At 42.7% G+C, this 20,120-nt stretch overlaps 1 protein-coding gene across 2 annotated transcripts in view; it reads left to right on the top strand.

Moving 5' to 3' along the window:
• The first annotated feature begins 1,047 nt into the window (after nt 1-1,047).
• HSD17B4 (hydroxysteroid 17-beta dehydrogenase 4) overlaps nt 1,048-20,120 on the top strand; it is a 370,026-nt gene continuing 350,953 nt past the window's right edge. Inside the window, exons 1-2 of one of the 2 annotated variants that reach the window (XM_073676923.1) lie at nt 1,048-1,215; nt 11,330-11,383. In XM_073676923.1, the coding sequence (XP_073533024.1) occupies nt 1,161-1,215; nt 11,330-11,383 (109 nt within the window). In that variant the 5' untranslated portion in view covers nt 1,048-1,160. Of the gene's footprint in view, nt 1,216-10,961; nt 11,100-11,329; nt 11,384-20,120 lie in introns of those variants that run through there. The other variant, XM_073676920.1, reaches the window with a different exon arrangement.

Raw genomic sequence — 20,120 nt, 5'->3', positions numbered from 1 at the left:
ATTGCACAGGTGAGAGAATTCCTGATGTCTTGATGATACGTCTATCACCTGAGCAATCCATCAGATTCTGTGAAGATGTCTTGTTTTTTCCCCCATCCAAAATTAAGCAATCAGTAATAAAGGTTCCCAACTAAGGCCATGTTCACACGGATATTTTATGTAGACGTTAGAATGTTGCTGTTCACATGAAGAAGTTTTTTGAGTATTTTTATTCTTGAAGAGTTATTGACACGCCTGACTGAAAATAATACCGTGCGTGTGACTTTGAAGCGGATCCTGATGAAAACTTTATCAAGCTAATCAATCTCCAATCAAAAAGCTGCAAAGAACGCGACAGGAAAGAAAGCAAGAGCTCCAAAGCCCAAGACCTCATCAAACCGCTTCAGGAAAGTGACGCCTCAGGAAACACAGGGATTTTTTGAGGCTCTCAGAAATGATGAGTTTTCTAGTGGAAACAGCTCCAGGAAGCGCTGGTTCTGTGGGGAGGTTTTTGTTTCCAGTAGGTGCGTGCACACGGTGGCTTTGAGATGCCGGCAGACTTGCTGTGGTTTTCATAGGTAAAGCCGCTTCACAAAAAAGACAGTTGTCTTGTCCCTGAAGCAGCTGCGCCGACGGTTTTGCAGTTGGTTTGGCAACGGCGTGGCGGCCAGAAGGCTGCACATGTTACATGACATTTTTACATTTTTGGTGCTTGTTCATTTTTAGTGGCGGTTTCGCTGCGCTTTTTCAGGTGAATTCCAGGTGACGTCAGTGTGAAACCAATGTCATGTGCACACACAGTCCCTGAAATCAGTTCAGCATAGTAACCAATCACAGCTCAGCTCTCAGCGTTCAAACTGCACCGGACAAAATTAAACATGGTCTCTGGTTGGTTGCTTTGAAATATTTATTTTCCCAGAGACACCTGTAATACTGAAGAGCTGCGTGTCTGTCACTCCCTTATCTGAACAAGCAGGTAATCATCTCTCACCAGGCTAGAAAGGGTCACAGTGCTGCCTCCGGGTTACACATGATAACGCCCCTTATGCACCAGACAGCCAATCATTATACGTTTCCCTTGTAGCCCCGCCCAGACTCTCAGACCGAGGCTTGGTACGCTCCTCTCCAGCCGCTCTATCCCGGTGACTTTCGCTGTCACAGTTGACGTTTCTGCAGGCGAGATGGCTTCTTTGCGCTTTGATGGTCGGGTGGTGCTGGTGACTGGAGCCGGGGGAGGTGAGCGCAGCTTTACACTTCTATGTGTTGTACGTACTGTTCACAGCGGGCGGTTCTGTCTGTGCAACTTCTGGATTGTCAGTTCTTGTGGAACTACTACTCTCATCATGTTCTGTCAGACTGTACGTGCTGGGCATTGCAGCCTCCTCACTACTGGGGGTCCACGAGCTGCAGACCCCTGATGTAGAGAGACTACCTTGTGTATGAGAGGTGTTGGGGGTAAAGGGCAGGATGGCTGCGGTTATCAGTGCGGGTGATCGGCCAAAGAGCAAACTACAAAGGTGACATGACACAGCCATATAGCTTATTATTTATCACCCCTGGTTATCTAGGGCACTGAGGGGTTAATGGCAGCTCTCCTTGTGCTCTGTTTAATGGGTAACTTGTCACTAGAGTTAAAGGGGTATTATCAAGTTTGGAAGTTACCACGGGATAGGGGATAACTTCCCGATCATTGGCTGGTGGTCTGATCGCTGGGACCTCCACAGATCCCAAAAAAAGGAGCTGTGAATGGAGCAGAGGTCAATCGTGTGCACTGCTGCTCCATTCATTCTTAGGATATGGGCACAGAGCCTAAAAAAAAAAAACATGGCGTAGGCTCCCGCATCATTTTTATAACCAGCAGAGGGAAAGCCGACCGCTGGGGGCTGATATTAGTAGCTGTGGAAGGGGCCATTAGCCAACAATGTTCCCTGGCTAGTAATAGCAGCCCACAGCCTTTACTGGCTAGATTACAGGGGGATCCCAGAAAAAAGTTGACATTGGGTCCCCCTATAAAATCTAACCAGCAAAGGCTAAACTAGACTGCTGCGGGCTGATATTACTAGCCAGGGAAGGGCCATGAATACTAGCCCCCTCCGCAGCTATTATCAACCCTCAGCAGTCCCAGAAATGGCGCATCCATAATGTGACAAATCTGCCGCTTAGCCTTCGCTCTTCCCACTGCCCTGTAGCGGTGGCGAGTGGGGTAATGGGGTTGGGGTTTACGTCAGCCTTGGATTGGCGGCTGACGTGAAGCCCAGGTTAGTAATGGAGGGCGTCTACAAGACGCCCCCATTACTAACTGCGTAGTAAAGTGGTCGCCGCTTTTTTAATAAAAGACACAGCCAGAATAAAGTATTTTAGTGAAATAATAAACACACACTGTTCTACAATTTTTTTTATTACACTCCGTCCGCGAAGCCATCGACCTTCTGACAAAAACGTAAAATAACAAACAACCATATCCCTCACCTGTCTGCCGTCAACGACGTAGTCCACGATCACCGCCAACCAGTGTCCCACGGCGATCTGGGTCACTTCTACAGCAGTGACATCAGCCATCCCTGATGTCACAGCTGTAGAATACAGCAATGTATACTGACAGGGGTGTAAAATCACCCCTGTCGGTATACAGGCTGCAGAAGGTCACTGGGGTTCATCAGCTGATGAGCCCCCGTTAGCTCACCATCGAATGCTCCCTGGAGAGGTCACGTGAGCATCAGCTGATCGCTGACGTCAACCCAGGTCCTGGCAGCTCAGCATACTGCTGGGAGCGAGCCTGGTCTCCACAGTATATCACCGGTTGTCGGGAGCAGCGCATTGCCGCCGGGGACCATGAGGACACTGGGGGGCGCCGGTCAGGTGATCGAGGATTTTTTTTTTTACTTTTTCTTTCTTTTTTTTTTACCGCTGGCACGCAGGCTGGGCAGAGCAGACTACTGCTCCTCCCAGCCACGCCGCTCTCGCTTTTATCAGCGCGAGGGGTGGTGGTCGGATGAGAGGAGTTGTAGTCCTCCTCTCCCGAAACTGTGTACCACCCGCAGCGCGTTTCCGCCGCAAATTCGCAGCCATTGGCTTTAATTAAAACACAGCAAATCCGCAAGTAATAGATATTATACCTGCGGGTTTGCTGCGATTCATTGCAAGTCAATGAGCGCAAATTCGCGGCGGAAACACCCAAACAATGGTCATGCTGCTGTTTTTAACGCAATGCGAATTCGGAGCGGAAATATCCGCATCATGTGCACAGCACATCAGGATTACCATTGCTATACCTGGCAGACCTATTAACAAGCGTTTCTGCGGCGGGAAAACCACCACGAAAACGCATCAAAACCGCTTCGTGTGCACATAGCCTTAGGATATGTTCACACTAGGCATTTTTTCAGCGTTTTTATGCAAATTTTCAGTTGCGTTTTACAGTACCAGCAAACTCCCGAGATTCCAGAAATCTCATGCACACACATTGTTTTTTGTGTCCTCAGTATTTTGTGCTTTGCATGTTTTTTTTTCAGAATAGAGCATGTCACTTCTTTCAGCATTTTTTCAGTGTTTTTCACCCATTGAAAGCAATGGGTGGTGCAAAAAAGCCTAGTATGAACGTTATGCTGTGTTTTTAGTGAAAAAAAGCTAGTACTGCAGTATGTGAAACCCATTATTTTTGTGATTTTTGCCAACTTTACCGTCTTGGTCACCTGAGATGGCAGTTTGGATTAGGAAAGTTTAATTAAATTAGTGATACGTAAACAGTAAACATTGGCCGCCCAAGGTGTGAGATTAAACAATACCTGTGGCACAGGCAGGGAGGTGTGACATTGAACATTGCCTGATCAACCCAATGGCAGACCATAGTGTGAAAGTAAACCGTGTCCTACAAACTGAATTGGTCTGCCAATGTCTTAGGTAAAGTATTCCAGACCAATTCACCTCCCCCCGCTTACATTTGTAATGTGTATGTTTTCATGAACATATGCATTAGCATTGGTGACCTGTGTTCATGCTTCTATGGTGGTAGCAAAGCTGAACTTTGGAATCCTGAAAAACGCACCAAAAACACATCAAAACCTGTGTTTTTGATGCTGCTTCTTTCCTGCCAAGAGATCAAGTTTTGTTGCTGAAGAAACGGCTAGTGTGAACATAGCCTTAGGTGAGTGCCCAAGAGCAGCTCAACAGTGCTTTGACAACCACCGCTCCGTTCAGAGGAAGCGCTCGGAAAGTTCCAATCGCTGGTGGTTCAACTGCTGAGACTCCCATCGATCCCAACAAGCAGGGCTTTACCAGCAGGAGTCAGATCCCAAGCGATCAGTTAGTTATCCCCTATCCCATGAATCCATGATGACTTCCAAACTTGAAATAACACCTTTTAAGAGGCTCTGTCGGCACAGACTGACTGTTCAAACCAAGGGTAGGCCCTCGGTGCATCATAGCGTGGCCAAACATTTTCGTACACCTTCCCACCATTTCCCTTACTCATTCTCACATGGTATGGTTTCACATACTCCTGCACTGGTTAGAAGTATTTCACGATCGTATTAAACATTGCAGGTTTTTTTTCCTTGCTAGCAGTGAAAGGGTTAATCTGTTCAGTAGAAGCTCCTAGAGCATTCCTACTTGGATTGTCTCAGCTGTTCAGTGTTGGCCACTCCCTTCTGCTATATATACTCACCTCTGACACTTAGGGATTGCCAGTGTTAGGTCTTACTTCCCGGTTCAGGAGTGAGGTGTAGTTTGTGGTTGGAATATATAGCGTTTGGAGATTGTTCAAGAGATTTTCTTGGAGTTTTGTCTGTGTGCACATCCTCATCGTCTCTTATTTGGCTTCTCCTTTTTTAATCTCTCCTGTGTCTCACTCTGTTTGGTGTGTGTATTTTGTATGGTTGGTATTTTCATTTATCCCTGGCCATCTTCAATTGTTTGTTTATCTGATTAGTGTGTTCCTATACACTTCAACTTCCCACCTCCCTGGGTGGGGGACACACAGATCAGGGTAAATATAGGAGCATAGCAAGGTTCAAGAAACCGGCGTCTCCACCTTCAGGAGTAATCCGGGGGCCAGGGATAGACTAGGGAGCCCCTTGTTCTAGGGACCTGGTTAGCACCCAAAGTTCCAACACCATCGTGTCAAACACAGTACAGGGCTGATCAGGCAGGGTATATAGCAGGTTCCCTTTAAAGGGAACCTGTCACCATGAAAATGCAGTCCAATCTGCAGGTACCATGTTATAGAGCAGGGGGAGCTGAGCAGATGATATATAGTTTTCCAGGAAACGATTCAGTATAACCTGTGCTTTCATCATTTAAACCTCAGCTCTTTCTGGGATTTCCAGTCCAGTGGGAGGCCTATCAGTGACTGATATCTATTAGTGTAAGCACTCTTATACAAAGAAAACTGTCAGTCACTGGTAGGACCGCCCACTGGACCAAAAATCCCAGAAAGAGCAGAGGATTAAATGATGAAAGCACAGGTTATACTGAATCGTTTCCTGGAAAACGATTCATCTGCTTTATAACATGGTGCCTGTAGAGCTATGATTTAACTCTAGCCTACCCGGCTTTGCTACAAACCCCCCTTTTCCTCTTGGGCCTCTTTTACCTGTTCCTTTAGTTTAGTCCCACAACACAACTGATCATTATTAATAATGTAAAGGAACTAAGTGGCAGGTTAGTTCAAAGAGTGTGACAAAATTTACATAATAAAATAAATCTTTTTATTGAATACAATTAAAAAATATACACCTGTATAAAATAATAACCTACAGCAAGGAATATCATAGAAAATGAATGATGGGTCTTAAATAAATAACACATGAGCTATATAATACAAATAATTGTATGGTAACAGTGTATATACTTCAAAAGACTAGGGTAAATAGATCCCTTCGGGTTTCCATAATAAAGTCAACTGCCAAGTGCCACTAGATATAAGGACCAAGAAAATGCCCAAGCTATACTAAATATCAGAAAGAAATCCCAGCCTATGTAAACTGGGAGGACCAGCCAACGGCATAACAAAAATAAATTAGCATACTCAGCTCAATGTGAACCCATCAGTCGAGCGCCCCAATATATGTTCACTTATCTTCATCAGGAAATGTTGTGATCACAAGTCGTTGACCACTCCCACTTGTTGTGACACAGAACCAGTGTCTGCATATGTCGACCTGGGCCATGTGATAGTTCTTGGCATCTCCATGGATACATGTTACCCTCACACTCTTCCCAGGGACTAGAACATGTGGAAGTGTGGCCCTTGCCAGGGTCACCAAAGCCCCTGAGTCCAGAAGTCCCGTCACTTGGACACTGTTCAGTCACCTGACATTCTTGAGGCCCCTCTTCAGGATGAGGAACATTACTGCAGGCAGGGTAGGTGAAGTAGTAGTAGCGCTGACCCATGCCACAGTCCATCAGCTCCGAGGTCAAGGGACAATTGGCTGATATATGACCAGGGCACGACACCTCCAACAGACAAGATGTACCCCTTTAACCTGGCTATGACCCCTCCTGGGACCTTGGGCCTCTTCTTTTGGGTATCCCTGAAATGTGACCTCAGGCTCCCTTGACTGTTCGGGGAGTTCTCCACAGCCAAGTGTCTTTCCACCAGGCTCCCTAGGTCATCTACATTCTGTGGATCTCCCTGGGCAATCCAGTTTTGTATGGATTTAGGTAGTGAGTGTACAAATATGTCCAGTACCACTGTTTCCACCATTTGTGCCAGAGAGCAGGTCTCAGACTGCAGTCATTTCTGGACTAGGTGTAACAGGTCAAACATCTGGGACCGGTCAGGCTTGTCCCTTTGGTAGTGCCAGAGGTGTTTCTTTTGCCACCTGATAAACTAGGTTACCCCCAAATGTGCCCGAATCTCCGCTTTCAGCTTGCCGTACTCTTTGGCATCCTGCAGGGTAAGGTCATAGTACACTTTCTGCTGTTCTCCAGTAAGGTATTGAACAAGAACCTCTGCCCATTGCTTTAGGGGCAGTTTCTCCCTGTCTGCCACCCTGCAAAGACAGTCAGGAAAGCCTCAAAGTCATCCTCAAGAATCATCTTCTGCAGTGCCTCCCATACTGTTCGACTCACCCGGACAACTTCAGTTTGGCTGTTGGGTGGTGCCATCTCCTTGTCCTGGACCATTTCTGCCAAGAGAGCTATCTGATGCTGAATCTGCTGTAACTGCTGTGTCAGGAGATTGTTGGTTTCCTGTTGGGCCTGCTGCTGCTGGACTTATTGCTTAACAAGCTCCTCCAAGCTTTCAGACTGCTCACAATGCTGTTGCTGCCTTTACCCAGGACATCCAAACTTTACACTGCAATCTCCTATGCTCTCTGGGACTTCACACCTGCATTTCACCCACCAGTTGTAGGGATTCAAGCTCTCAGGAAGGCAGTAGGTAGCGTTCACACAATGTGATGTATATTTTTCACAGGTTGCACAGTACCAAACAAAAACATAAATCCCTAGTCTTTTCCAGGCACTAACTAAACCAGCATAGACCCTGGTTACTCATACACGGCTGTGCTAGTCCCAATCCGGTCAAACACAACAGCAATCTGAGCCTGTAGAGCCAGGATTTAACTCTAGGCTACCTGGCTTTGCTACACCATAATGAAAATTATTAAATAATTAAAAATGCTATTTTTAGCCATATCACCTATCCTCAATTAAAAGGACTTCAGTATTGTCTGACCGTATCCCTTCTTGTTAGGGCACATATAAGTAATTATACCCTAACAACTTGTTTGCTATTAGTGTACAAACTCACGTACTGGCATATAGATTCAACACTACATTATAGTTTAAAATATCAATTCAGACAGAAAAGCAAAAAAAAACACAGCACTTGTTTATATATTGAAAACAAAAAAGTTGTATATAATGCTAAGATATAAATAATCCTGATTAGGTATTATTACTTCAGTAAATAACTAATATACCATATTTTTTGGACTACAAGGCACTCTTGTAGCAAGAAAAAAAAACTTGCTAAAAAGTGTGTGCGTCTCTTTGTCCGGAGGTAGCTTCCTCTGATCGATGAGAACAACACTGACACATCATTTGTGTATGTAGCAGAGTTGTGTGTGTATGTTACATAGCTGGGCTGAGAATGCATGTAGCAGTGTTGTGTATGTGTGTACTGCAGAGAGTGTACATTATGTAAGGCTATGTGCACACTGTGCGTTTTTGCTGTGTTTTTTCCGCTCGGAAATGCACCAAAAACGCTAGGTAGTCCGTCTGCCAGCTAATGCAATGACAATCCTTATGTGCTGAGCACATGATCTGGAATTTTCTCTCAGGATTGTTATTGCTTTTAAATCCGCAGCATGTCCATTATTTGGAGCGTTTCTGCAGCGTTTCCCACCCTTTGAGGTCAATTGAACCACAACAAACCCGCAGGTATAAATATATCTGCGAATTTGCTACGTATTTGACTGACTCACTTCAAGTCAATGAGTCAAAAACGCCGCAAAAGAATGGTACCCGGTACAGACTGCCGCTGATAACAGCGAGAGTAGCGCGGCTGAGGGGAGAAGTAGTCTCCTCAGCCAAGCCGGCGTCTGTGCGCGGTGTTAAAGCAAAATAAATAAAAATCTACATTAAAATAAAAACACCTTATTCTCACCTGTACGCCGTCCTCCCGATGTCCCCCGGCGACCCGATCACCCGGCGGTACACTGACGGGAGCGCGCTCACTCCCTGCAGTGTACATTGCTGCGCTGCCGGCTTAGTTCACTGGAGATCAGCTGACCAGTTCCGGGATCTCACTTTACGGCACCAGTGCTGTGTGGGAATATTCCCACCCAACACTGATGCAGTAAATGAGGTCACCAGAGATGATCAGCTGATCTTCAGCTGATGAACTCAGGTGAACTCAGCCAGCAGCACAGCGATGTACACTGACAGGACTGATTACACTCCTGTCAGTGTACAGTGCTGTCTTCTACAGCAGTCACATCAGTGACTGATGTGGCTGCTGTAGAAGTGACCCGGATCGCTGTGGGGCGTTTAGATTACATCATGAAGGTGGAGAGGTGAGGGATATGGTTGTGTTTTTTTTTTTTTTTTTTTTTTTTTTTTTTTTACAGGAGACTAAGGCTTTGGGGATTAGGCGAATAATAAATTATTAAAACCGTGAGGCCTAGGTCCCAGTAAGTTAGTGTAGGGAGTACAATTGGGTGAGAAAGGTTGAACTTGATGGACCTAGGTCTTTATTCAACCTACGTTACTATGTGTAATTTTATTTCAATGAAATACTTTATTTTGGCCGTGTCTTTATTGTAAAAGCGTTGTAAACCTTACTACGGGGTTAGTAATGGCGGGTGTCTTATAGACCACTATGCTGTAACATCTGGACGCTGCAGGTTTGACGCTGTATAAACATGCAGCAGCTCCTGATCGTGGGCACGTACCCAAACTCACCCGCAGCATGTCAATTTCTGTAGTGGAGACGCCAGTCTCCTCTGCAGATTTTGACCGATTGAAGTGTCGTTACATGTGGTGGATCCGCATGTATTGACAACAAACATGCGGCATTAGAACACAGCGTTTTGGATGCAGCTAAAATATACTGCCTCCAAAGCGCTGCTAGATGCTGATCGTTGGGACAATGCGGCTAAACAAACAGCTGTGAGCTGTTATTAATAGCCAGGGAACATGGTTGCCTAATAGCACCTTCCAAGGCTAAAAATAGCAGCTCTCAGCTGCCCCAGAAATTAAATGAATAGGAATGCTAATGAGATTGGTTTAGCTGACACCTAGCCCTTTTGTTTGGTGATGACAAGATGTCAATCAGAACTTTTCATTTCTAAACATAATTAAAGTAAAGAGTTAAAGTGTTACTTTGTGTGTGTATGTTTATTTATTTGAATTACAACACACACGACACATTATTTAATCTTTTAAATTAACCAATATACTCACCCCAGGTCTGATAGTAATCCAAGGGTTAAAGTGATGTCACACGTTTCTTTTTTCAAATATCTTTATTTAGCTCCAAAAAGCATTCATTGCTGTACAAAAACGCATCAAAATCGCGGCAAAACGCACGTTTTTTTCTGCAACGTTTTCCCTACCAAGAGATTCAGAAACGCTGCAGATATTTCTGCAATCAAAATCTTAACGTGCGCACATTGCCTAAAGCATTGAGTGTAATATGCACATGATGCAGAGACACACTAACAGGAATCTATTACCTCATGCATTAACATTAGTGATATTGACATCTACACTTCTTTACACCACCAAGCAAGTTTTACTTAGTATGAAATGTGTTTTTTTTTTTTCCTTTTTTCTGGTGTCTAAGCCTGGGGTATGTCCTATAGTCTGAAAATATGGTGAATGGTACTTGAGTAATGCTGAAAGAAAAACTAATTTAAAACATTTTTATTCTTACTAAAGAACTCATTTTCCTGGGAATTTTTATTTTCCCCAAGCATGCCCCTTCGTAATTTTTTTATTTTCTGAGTAAACCCGTTCTTTGATTTGGTAACAGGAAAACGATTTGGTGCCTACATTTTTCAGTCTGGGAGGCAACAGTGCCCATTTTTCAAGATTCAGAATGGTTTATCGACAGTATAATTTAAAATTTCTATTTCCCTTTAAAGGGGTATTCTACCTCCAAGATTCTATTCCAACATGTAGTAGGTATAATAATATTAGCAAATACCTCCAATTAGAAATGTAATATAGTTCTTCTGATTTTCTATGTTGCTTACCCCATGTGCAGGGCATTACAGTAGCTTGGGTATCCCTGGTTGCGACCACTCATATAGTGACAGCTGCCTGTTTGTGGTTGTAACTATGGATATCTGGCTATCTAAGCTACTGCAATGCCCTGCACATGGGGTAAGCGACATAGCAAATCGGAATTCTACTACATTTCTAATTGGAGGTATTTGCTAATATTATTTTTACACCTACTACATAACTGGATAGGATCTTAGAGATGGGAATACCCCTTTAAGAGATGGGATAATATTTAATCTGATGATACTAATGTATGTGCACCAGTGTAGAGCAGCAGCTCAGAAAGGGCAAAGTTTTGTTTTTTGGTTTTACAATTTTTTTCTACTTTTTGTTTGTGAAATTGACAGAAAAAACAATGCTGTTGCGGATTGGGAGATTTCCAGCAGGTCTGTAGCTGGACTTTTACACGCACGTGGAAATTTAGAATTTTTTTTCTTTTTTTTTGGAAGCATTTGGGCCTCTCTATGCATTTCTAAACTTACCTATGACAATCAGGGTAACAGCCGAGTGTAAGGAGTTGTAGGAGTTGACAATGTGGTTGCTGAGTTGTCTGCCCGCGTATATTGAATGTCACTTATTACTTTATTCCACTCTAATATGACGGTCTTTCTTTCAGGTTTGGGGAAGGCGTATGCCCTGGCTTTTGCAGAAAGAGGAGCCTCTGTTGTAGGTAGGAATAATGCATATTTCTAGTTGTTTGTCTCTTCTGTGTGACCCTTAATCTGCAGGGACAAGCATGCAGTATGTGCTCGCAGGCAAAGTCCAGCCGGTATCAGACTGTTTGATAAGACTTTATATTGGGATTTTACTTCACTATTGGGTCATAGTGCAATGTCGGCTAAAGTCCATTGTATTACACTCCGCGAGATGGAAGCTAACGCTTAGAATTCTAGTTGTGCCTTTCTTTAGTCTTGAAATGATTCTGGAAAAACAGGTGCTGCTAAGAGGAATGGAAGAAAGCTTTATTAAAGAAGTTGTCCACTACTTGGACAATGCCTTCTCATTCCCCACGCTTGGCCCCCATAAAATAATAAAGCCTATATTCGCCTCCCGTGCCGGCGCGGTTCCCACTGTGTCACACTCGCTCGCCCCGGGACTCCCGTGCGGTTGTGGTGACACGTGACGCCGGCGCCCAATTAGCACTTGCGTCTCTGTCGAATTGCGCATGAAGAGGAAGTCAGAGATGGGCTGCAGCCTGGACTTCCTCTTCATGTTCGATTTGTCCGAAGGCGGGGACAGTGATGCAAGTGCTGATTGGGCACCAGCGTCACTTGTCACAACAACACAGGAGCCCCGGGATCCGCGAGTGCCAACACCGCTGGAATGGTGCCAGCACGAGAGGGGAGTATAGACTTTATTATTTTATTGGGGGCCAAACATTTGAATCAAGAAGGTATTGTCCAAGTAGTGGACAATCCCTTTAATGCCAGGTGTAACTATTGGTTTGCAGTTTGCCTGGCGTAAGGAAACGAAAGGTGTACATCAGTAACTGGACACGGGCATCGGTAAATGGCACAATGCCACAAGTTATACCAGATTATAGATTGAAAAGGAGAGAATGAACAGCTCAGATCTATCCGCACTCACAAAAATGGTGGTAAGAGGGCGAATATCTGCAGCGTTATACTGAGCGAGGGGGGTTTACAAAATCTCAGCCACATTCATGCTTGTAGAGCAGCTTTATGTGACAACATGCCAGTTCCTGTCACCTATGAACATAATTGCTCTGGATTTTCTCAGTTGATATCAATGGTGATAATCCACAATCACATTTGCTGGTAATGTATTATTGAGGATTTTGTTGCTCATCGCCTGAGAATCTGCAACAAAATCCGCAAGTACAAACTAAAAGTAACCATCTAGTTTAAGAACAAAAAACAAACAAACTCTGCTCGGAATGATGTAAAATAATAAGAGAAGTAATGATTACCTTCCTGACCTCATTGTGCTCCCATTTTGATATTTCCCTGGTAATCCATTGCTCAATGTATTTTCTGCTCTCACTACGTTTAGGTGACCACTGCAGTCAATCACTTGCTGTACCTTGCAGCAACACCAATCATGCTGTTCCTGTGCATGCTGCTGCACTCACTGCCCCCCTTGTTATCTGCATGTATACAGCAGGGTGTATATACTTGTACATACATCCAGCTGTAAACCCTCTATTATAGGAATACATATCCATCTATCACCTCTGAACAGAATAAAGCAAGTGTGAACAGCTGCAAGTAGCCATGACTGCATAATATACAAACAAAATAATTCGGCAGCTATCTAAGCGCTACGATATGCAAGCATTGAATATATGAAGTTTGAAATGCATTACTGCCATGTAGAATATAGTTATAAAAATGAAGGTACTTAGTGCACAAATTGGCTAATTGATGAGCGCCCGTCAGCCATGACAAGGCGTATCTTTCTTTGATGGAACCCTAGCCTAATAATTTTTTTTTTTAATCATGCCTCTGCAGGGCTAAAAGCTTACAAATTTCAAGGGCAGGTAGGATCCAGCACCAATTTACCAATGTAAAGAAGGTTGTGACTGCCTCCTTTTCTGACTGCACTCCTCCCATCAGCCGAAGGCTGTTTTAAGTTGGTGCTGGATCCTACCTGCCCTTGAAATTTCTACTCCATATTCTATATGGCAGTAAATTTCATATATTCAATGTTTGCATATGTCTTAGCGCTTATAGAGTGCTGCCGTTTTATTTTGTATCTCTCCGTCCATCCATCCTGGGGAGCAGGGGATAATCTGTATTATGAGGGCTGCTGTTCTGGTGCTTTGTGCATTATAACTATTCCCTGTTACAGTTTCCTGTAGAGGAGATCATGCTGATTCTGTCTGTAAGGCCACGGCCCCACTATCAGTATTTGGTCAGTATTTTTCCTCAGGGGTGGGAGCCAAAACCAGGAGTGGGTGATAAATGCAGAATTGCTGCACTTGTTTCTATTATACCTTTTCTCTGATTGTTCCTCACCTGGTTTTGGCTCCCACTCCTGAGAAAAAATACTGACCAAATACTGATAGTGGGGCCGTGGCCTAATGCTGGGGGAGAAGTGGGAGGTGTTCAGAAGGAGTTACAGAGAGTGTGCTCACTTCTGGCTTGCAGCCCAGCAGAAGGATTGATGGGAAATGTAGTCAGAAGGAAGCAGAGGAAGGTGAAGAAGAAGTGATGACAATGACAGTCGAGCAGCTGCCAATGGACAGGAAACTAAGCAGAAAAGTATAAAACATGAAACTTGGCAAAAACTGCCTATAGGGATCTTTAACCCCTTTACAGCCTGTGCCGTATTTGTACGCACAAGGCTGTAACCCCCGGTTCAGTGAGGGCTCCGGCGCTGAGCCCGGGCACATGTCAGCTGAATATTACAGCTGACATGTGCCCTCAACAGCCGCGGGTGGAATTGCGATCCACCCGCGGCTGTTAACATGTTAAATGCCGCTGTCAATCTCTGACAGCGGCATTTAACTTGCGCAAACCGGATGCACGTCACTTACCCCGTCACATGATCTCGGGTCACAGATGGGTTGGCATGACAACCCTGGGTCTGCAGCAGACTCCAGTGGTTATGAGCTGGTCGCTATGAGCGCCACCTAGTGGTCGGCGCTCATAGCACAGGACCATTTCTGCTGCATAGAGGTGATCTGCTGATCATCTCTATGTAGCAGAGGCGATCAGACAAGTGCTGCTTTTAGTCTCCTATGGAGACTATAGATGCAAGCAAAAAGTGAAAAAAAAGTTTTTAAAAATATTAAAAAAAAATATAATAGTTTAAATCACCCCCCCTTTCGCCCCATTCAAAATAAAATAATAAAAAAAAAACACCACATACACATATTTGGTATCGCCGTATTCAGAATCGCCCGATCTATCAATATAAAAAAGAATTAATCCGATCGGTAAACGGCATAACGAGAAAAAAAAATTCTAAACGCCAGAATTACATTTTTTGGTCGCCGCAACATTGCAATAAAATGCAATAACGGACGATCAAAACATTGGATCTACCCCAAAATGGTATCAATAAATACTTAATCTCGGTGCGCAAAAAATAAGCCCTCACCCAGCCCCAGATCCCGAAAAATGGAGACGCTACAGGTCTTGGAAAATGGCGCCATTTTTTAAATTTATTTATTTATTTTTTTTTTAAGCAAACTTTGGAATTTTTTTTCACCACTTAAATAAAAAAGAACCTATACATGTTTGGTGTCTACGAACTCGTAATGACCTGGAGAATAATAATGGCAGGCCAGTTTTAGCATTCAGTGAACGTGGTAAAAAAAAAATCTGTGGTATTGCACTTTTTTTTGCAATTTCACCACACTTGGAATTTTTTTTCCCGTACACTATATGGTAAAAGTAGTAATGGCGTTGAAAAGTACAACTCGTCCCGCAAAAAAATAAGCCCTCACACGGCCATATTGCCCAAAAAATAAAAACGCTATGGCTCTGGGAACAAGGGGAGCAAAAAACAAAAATGCAAAAACTGAAAATCCCAGGGTTACGAAAGGGTTAAGGGCAGTAATTGCGTTAGGGTAGTGGACAACCTCTTAATCCTTTTGTGAAAAATGGCATGTGCTCCATATGTGGGATCTGGGTGTATGGATCGGGCTCGAGAGCTGAGGTCACTCAATATGTACGGCAGGTACCAGCTATGTTATAGAGCTGCTGTTCAAGTGGTTAGATACAGGGTTTGGGGAAGTCCATTCTGTTTTCCACAAACCCCTTTTGCCCCCTATTCCTGGTGACATAATAGCAGAGTGCCAGTTTGTTGCCATGATAGCCAGAGGCTTACTGAAGAGATTATGACTCAGCCACAGGCCATAGGGACGGTATTATACAACGATCACAAGTCCATTATGGGAACTAAAAACCTACACATCTATAGTTATTTATAATAATTACAAGAGAAAAGTTTAAATCACCTCTTATTCCATTATGGGGACAAAATAAATTAGTATATTTGGCATTGTTGCATCAATAAAAGTTTGATTTTTGAAACAAATTTTTTTGCATACAGAGCAGGGCCCTTAAGTTAAAAATGGCAGAATTTACTTGATATTTTCTCCCCAACCCAAAAAAAAATTGATGAAAAAGCGAACAAAAACTCAAATGTGGTCATATGATGCCAATAAAATACAGCTCACCCTGCAAGCCTTGACACCACTTTATCCATAGAAATATAACACAGAAGCAGAGACCCTTAGAAGATCTTCCCTGCAGAGCGTTGCTCCCAGCCGCCTACCGTGTCCTGGACGTCACCACAGCCCCAGTATCCAGAAATGATTGGTGTTGCAGTTCCCTGAACATCACCTCCGGGACTTTTCTTTTTGGGATCCTAATGATATGCCATAAAGTCATAAAATGGATAACCCCATTAAAGTATAGGGATCCCGATACTCTTGGGTCCCTGCTGTCCTGACTTTCTTTTTATTTCAGTAAAATATTAATAATTTTAGGAGTACAACACTATCTTTGCTGCCATTATAACTTTACAGTTGAAATCTCATGATTGACATAAAACTGATTGACTTTTTTTTGTGTAGTAAAATGCAATTTAAGTAAATTGCGCGGCTGCTTTTAGACATTTACTATGTTAAACGAATCTATGATGAGTGACATGCACTTTACCTGTTCTACAAGCATCAATCATGAGACTCAGTTCTGTGATTAGATTTAGGTCTTGTCAGGTAATGATATGTACAGTTATATCATTTACTCCTCATCTGAGATTTTCCGAATTTCCTGCTTTACAAGAGGAAGAATTGTAACCATCGAGCCAAGGTGATGAAATCTCTTCTGCTGTTATTGGCAGCTGACCTCTTGTCCTAAAATCCCAAATGGCTTGCTTTTCAAAGCCTGATAGTTTAACTGTGTGAGAAAGGCCTCTAGCGCCGACCAGTAATCTTTTAATTCAGGACATTAAATGGAATTTGTCAGCAGGTTTTTGTCATGTAATCTGAGCGTAGCATGATGTAGGGGCTGAGACCCTGATTCCAGCGACACATCACTTGCAGGTCTTCATGCAGTCATTTTGATACAATCAGAAATATCTCTGCTGGAGATCTAGCAGTGCTCTGAATGCTGAGCTCTGTATTACCCTGCCCATACCACTGACTGGCAGCTTTCTGTGTACCCTGTACATTGCTAAAAAAGCTGCTAATTAGTGCTGCGGTGGGGTTACACAAAGAAGTTGATTAGGAAGCATAAGACTCTTAGTCCTCTGATCATCTCCTGCTAATAAAACAGTAAAACGCAGCTTAGTAAGTGAAACATCTCTGGGGTCAGAGCTTCAGCCCCACACCATGCTGCTCTCAGATTACATGGACAAAACCTAAGACAGAAACAAAATGAACATAAAGCCTGCTGTAAGTAAATGAGGAAAATCAATAGTGTATATAAATAATATAGGGTACTTGGTAAATACTATTTTTGAAAAAAAAGCATAAAATCCATCCCACCAACATCAAGGTGTATTGAAATCAGGAGGGTCCTAATCTCTAGTATTAAAACCTTACCATGTGGCAAAGTGACATCAATGTGAATAAAGCCCGAACAGGACCGGGTCCCAAATATGGCTACCTAGCAAATGGGAAGCTATATAAACGGAGTGTCCAGCTCAAAGAAAGGGAGGCCATGTCCGCACCTGCACCTGAAACTTAACCCCCCCCCCCCCAAAAAAAAAGTTTAAGTTTGTACGCATGCAAAATATAGGAGCATGTTCACTTTGCCCATTAAACAAAGCCTAAGATGGAAACCCTTTGAACATATACCCGGCTGTAAGTAAATAAGTAAAAGCAATAGTATATGCAAAAGCATGTAAATAACAGAGTACTTAGTAAACACCGTTTTTGATTTAAAAAAAAAAAAAGCGTCTTTTTTTCGGGTAGTCCTCCATTTCTTTGAGTTGGACTTTGTGTTTTATATAGATCAACACTGCTCTAGGCCCTGAGAAGCCCAGAACAACAAGAAGAGAAAGGGTAATATAGATTAAAATGGTCTTTATTCAAAAATAATAGTTAAAAACATAGATTTAAAACCAAAATAATAAAAGGGAACCAAATCACCCGCACATCCCTAGATCATCAACAGCAAAAATACCAAAAGGCTATCACCTTCAATGTATAGAAATGCCAATATAAATAACATATGTCAGTTCTCAAAATAATGGCTGCACAGTCTCAAGAAAAAAAGTCGCTGTGCAAAAAGGCAATAGAAAATGTGTATAGTATATAGATGTAAACACAATCACTATGGAGTTGTCGAGTAAGGTCTTAAATAAAGTGCGAAGTGCAATAAATTATATAACCGGACATAGACCATAAGTGACTGAGTGCTGCCAAATGATGCGGACCCCCTTAGCCCCGACATCTGATTCTAAGTGTCATTCACCTGCATTAGTTTGATTTCTCTCAGGCTTTTTCATACATGCACCTTATGTGAATGCCCTATGGCTGTACTGTTCCTGTAGTTGGTATCATTTGGCAGCACTCGTTCACTTATCGTCTATGTTGGGTTATATAATTTTTTGCACTTTGCAATAAATAATATTGTCATATCTATACATTGAAGGTGATAGCCTTTGGTATTTTTGCTGTTGATCTAGGGATGTTCGGGTGATTTGTTTCCCCTTTATTATTTTGGTTTAAAATATATGTTTTTAATTTTTTCAATAAAGACTCTATTTTTATCTACATTACCTTTTCTCGTCTTGTTATTCTGGGCTTCTCAGGGCCTAGAGCAGTGTTGATCTATTGCTACTGAAGAGTGGTTTAGCTATTTTTATATTTTGGACATTAGTATTACATTGTGTTTTATATAGCTTCCCATTTGCTGGGTATTCGTATTCGGGACCCGGTCCTGCTCCACCCGATTTGGGTATACCTTGACACTGCTGGGATGACTTTTACGCTTTTTTTTAATCAAAATCGTTGTTTAGTAAGTACCTATTTATATGCGCTATTGTTTTTACTTATTTACAGCAGGGTATATGTTCATTTTGTTTCTGTGTTAGGTTTTGTCTGTTTAATGGCCAATGTGAACCTGCTCCTATGTTGCATGCATACCAATTTATACTCCAGTTAATATTTTTTGGCGAAGTCTCAGATTACATAACAAAAATCTGCTGACAGATTCCCTTTAACAGACTTAAATACACAGTCCATTACATTTTAGTTAAACTCTTCCCGCCATATCAACGTTAAATACACCATCACATTAAAGTACCAGTCTCCCTGTGCCAGGAGCCCATGCGTTTACTTGCTAGGATTGATGGCACTGTGCAATCTTGCACATGGTTCCTTTGTCACACTGACAGTGCTCACGTTCCTGTACTATAACACAAAACAGAAATAATCAGTCCTGGTCACTAAAAGGAGAGCAAATTTAGAGACCACCCCCAGAGCACCTGAGGGAGCAGCACACTGGAGTGAAACCTAATTTCCTCAGCCATAATGGTATATTTTGTGCCTTCTGCCGCTTTTCTTATAGACTGCTGTAGTGGTGATGTCCATCTACAACACGTGCCTGATGAAGCCCATCACTGGCTCCTGCATTACCACCAATTTACTCTGAAGCGTTGCAGTGTGTTAGAGAGGTGGGAACGAGGTGACTAGTCCCAGAGGCCGGTCCCTGCCAGCTTGTCCCCGGCCTCTCCGTGACTTTCACAGGTTTCTACCTATACACACACGTAGGAGGACACCTTTTTTTAATAGACCGCCATCTACATACATTTTTATTTTAGCTGTAATTAAAACATGTTCTTCTTAATACAAAGGCATTCCACAAAAATAAAAACACACTATAAAGAATAACTATTCAGTTTATTACAGTGAGATTTAGTGGGTGTTACATGTACCTGTTTGCAGTTTCAATAGAGCCAAAGTTATATCATTGTAGTAAGATTTGACTATTTCTACCATGTTCATCTTTGTATGGATCCAGCGTCACAATGAGGAGGCAAATGGGGACTGAAAGGGAGTGACGCTATTAGATTGGCATAAATAAACTATCAATGCAAAAAGGAATATTCTGCCGATGGCTAAAAAAAATGCCACGCATGTTAAGTGTTTTCTGTTTTACCCTGCAGTGACTTTTTCTACTTTTTGTTTTGGCTTTTTCTGTTTTAAATGATTATTTTGCAACTGTTTGTTTTGGAATAGGATTAAAGAACGTTTTACATTTGCTTTATATTCTTGTTGGCTGAGTTTCTGGTTGTTTGTTCAGTGAGTATAAATGATCTCATTGAGGAGGCTTAATAATAAGCCCTTTTTTGGCAAGCTGCATAGCCTTCATATTCCTTTAAGAACATGCTGAATAATGTATTGGCCATTTAGGATAGGAACAGTGTGCCAAGTGCTATGCCTGATCTTCTGCCAGCAATAGAAAAAAAAATTTAGATGAGTG

The sequence above is a fragment of the Phyllobates terribilis genome, unplaced genomic scaffold, assembly GCF_046119375.1.
Source record: "Phyllobates terribilis strain yellow unplaced genomic scaffold, ASM4611937v1 Scaffold_1__5_contigs__length_1240528914, whole genome shotgun sequence".
Classification (NCBI taxonomy): Eukaryota; Metazoa; Chordata; class Amphibia; order Anura; family Dendrobatidae; genus Phyllobates; species Phyllobates terribilis.
The sequence above is the reverse complement of the archived record's forward strand: the minus strand, read 5'-3'. Positions and strand labels throughout refer to the sequence as shown.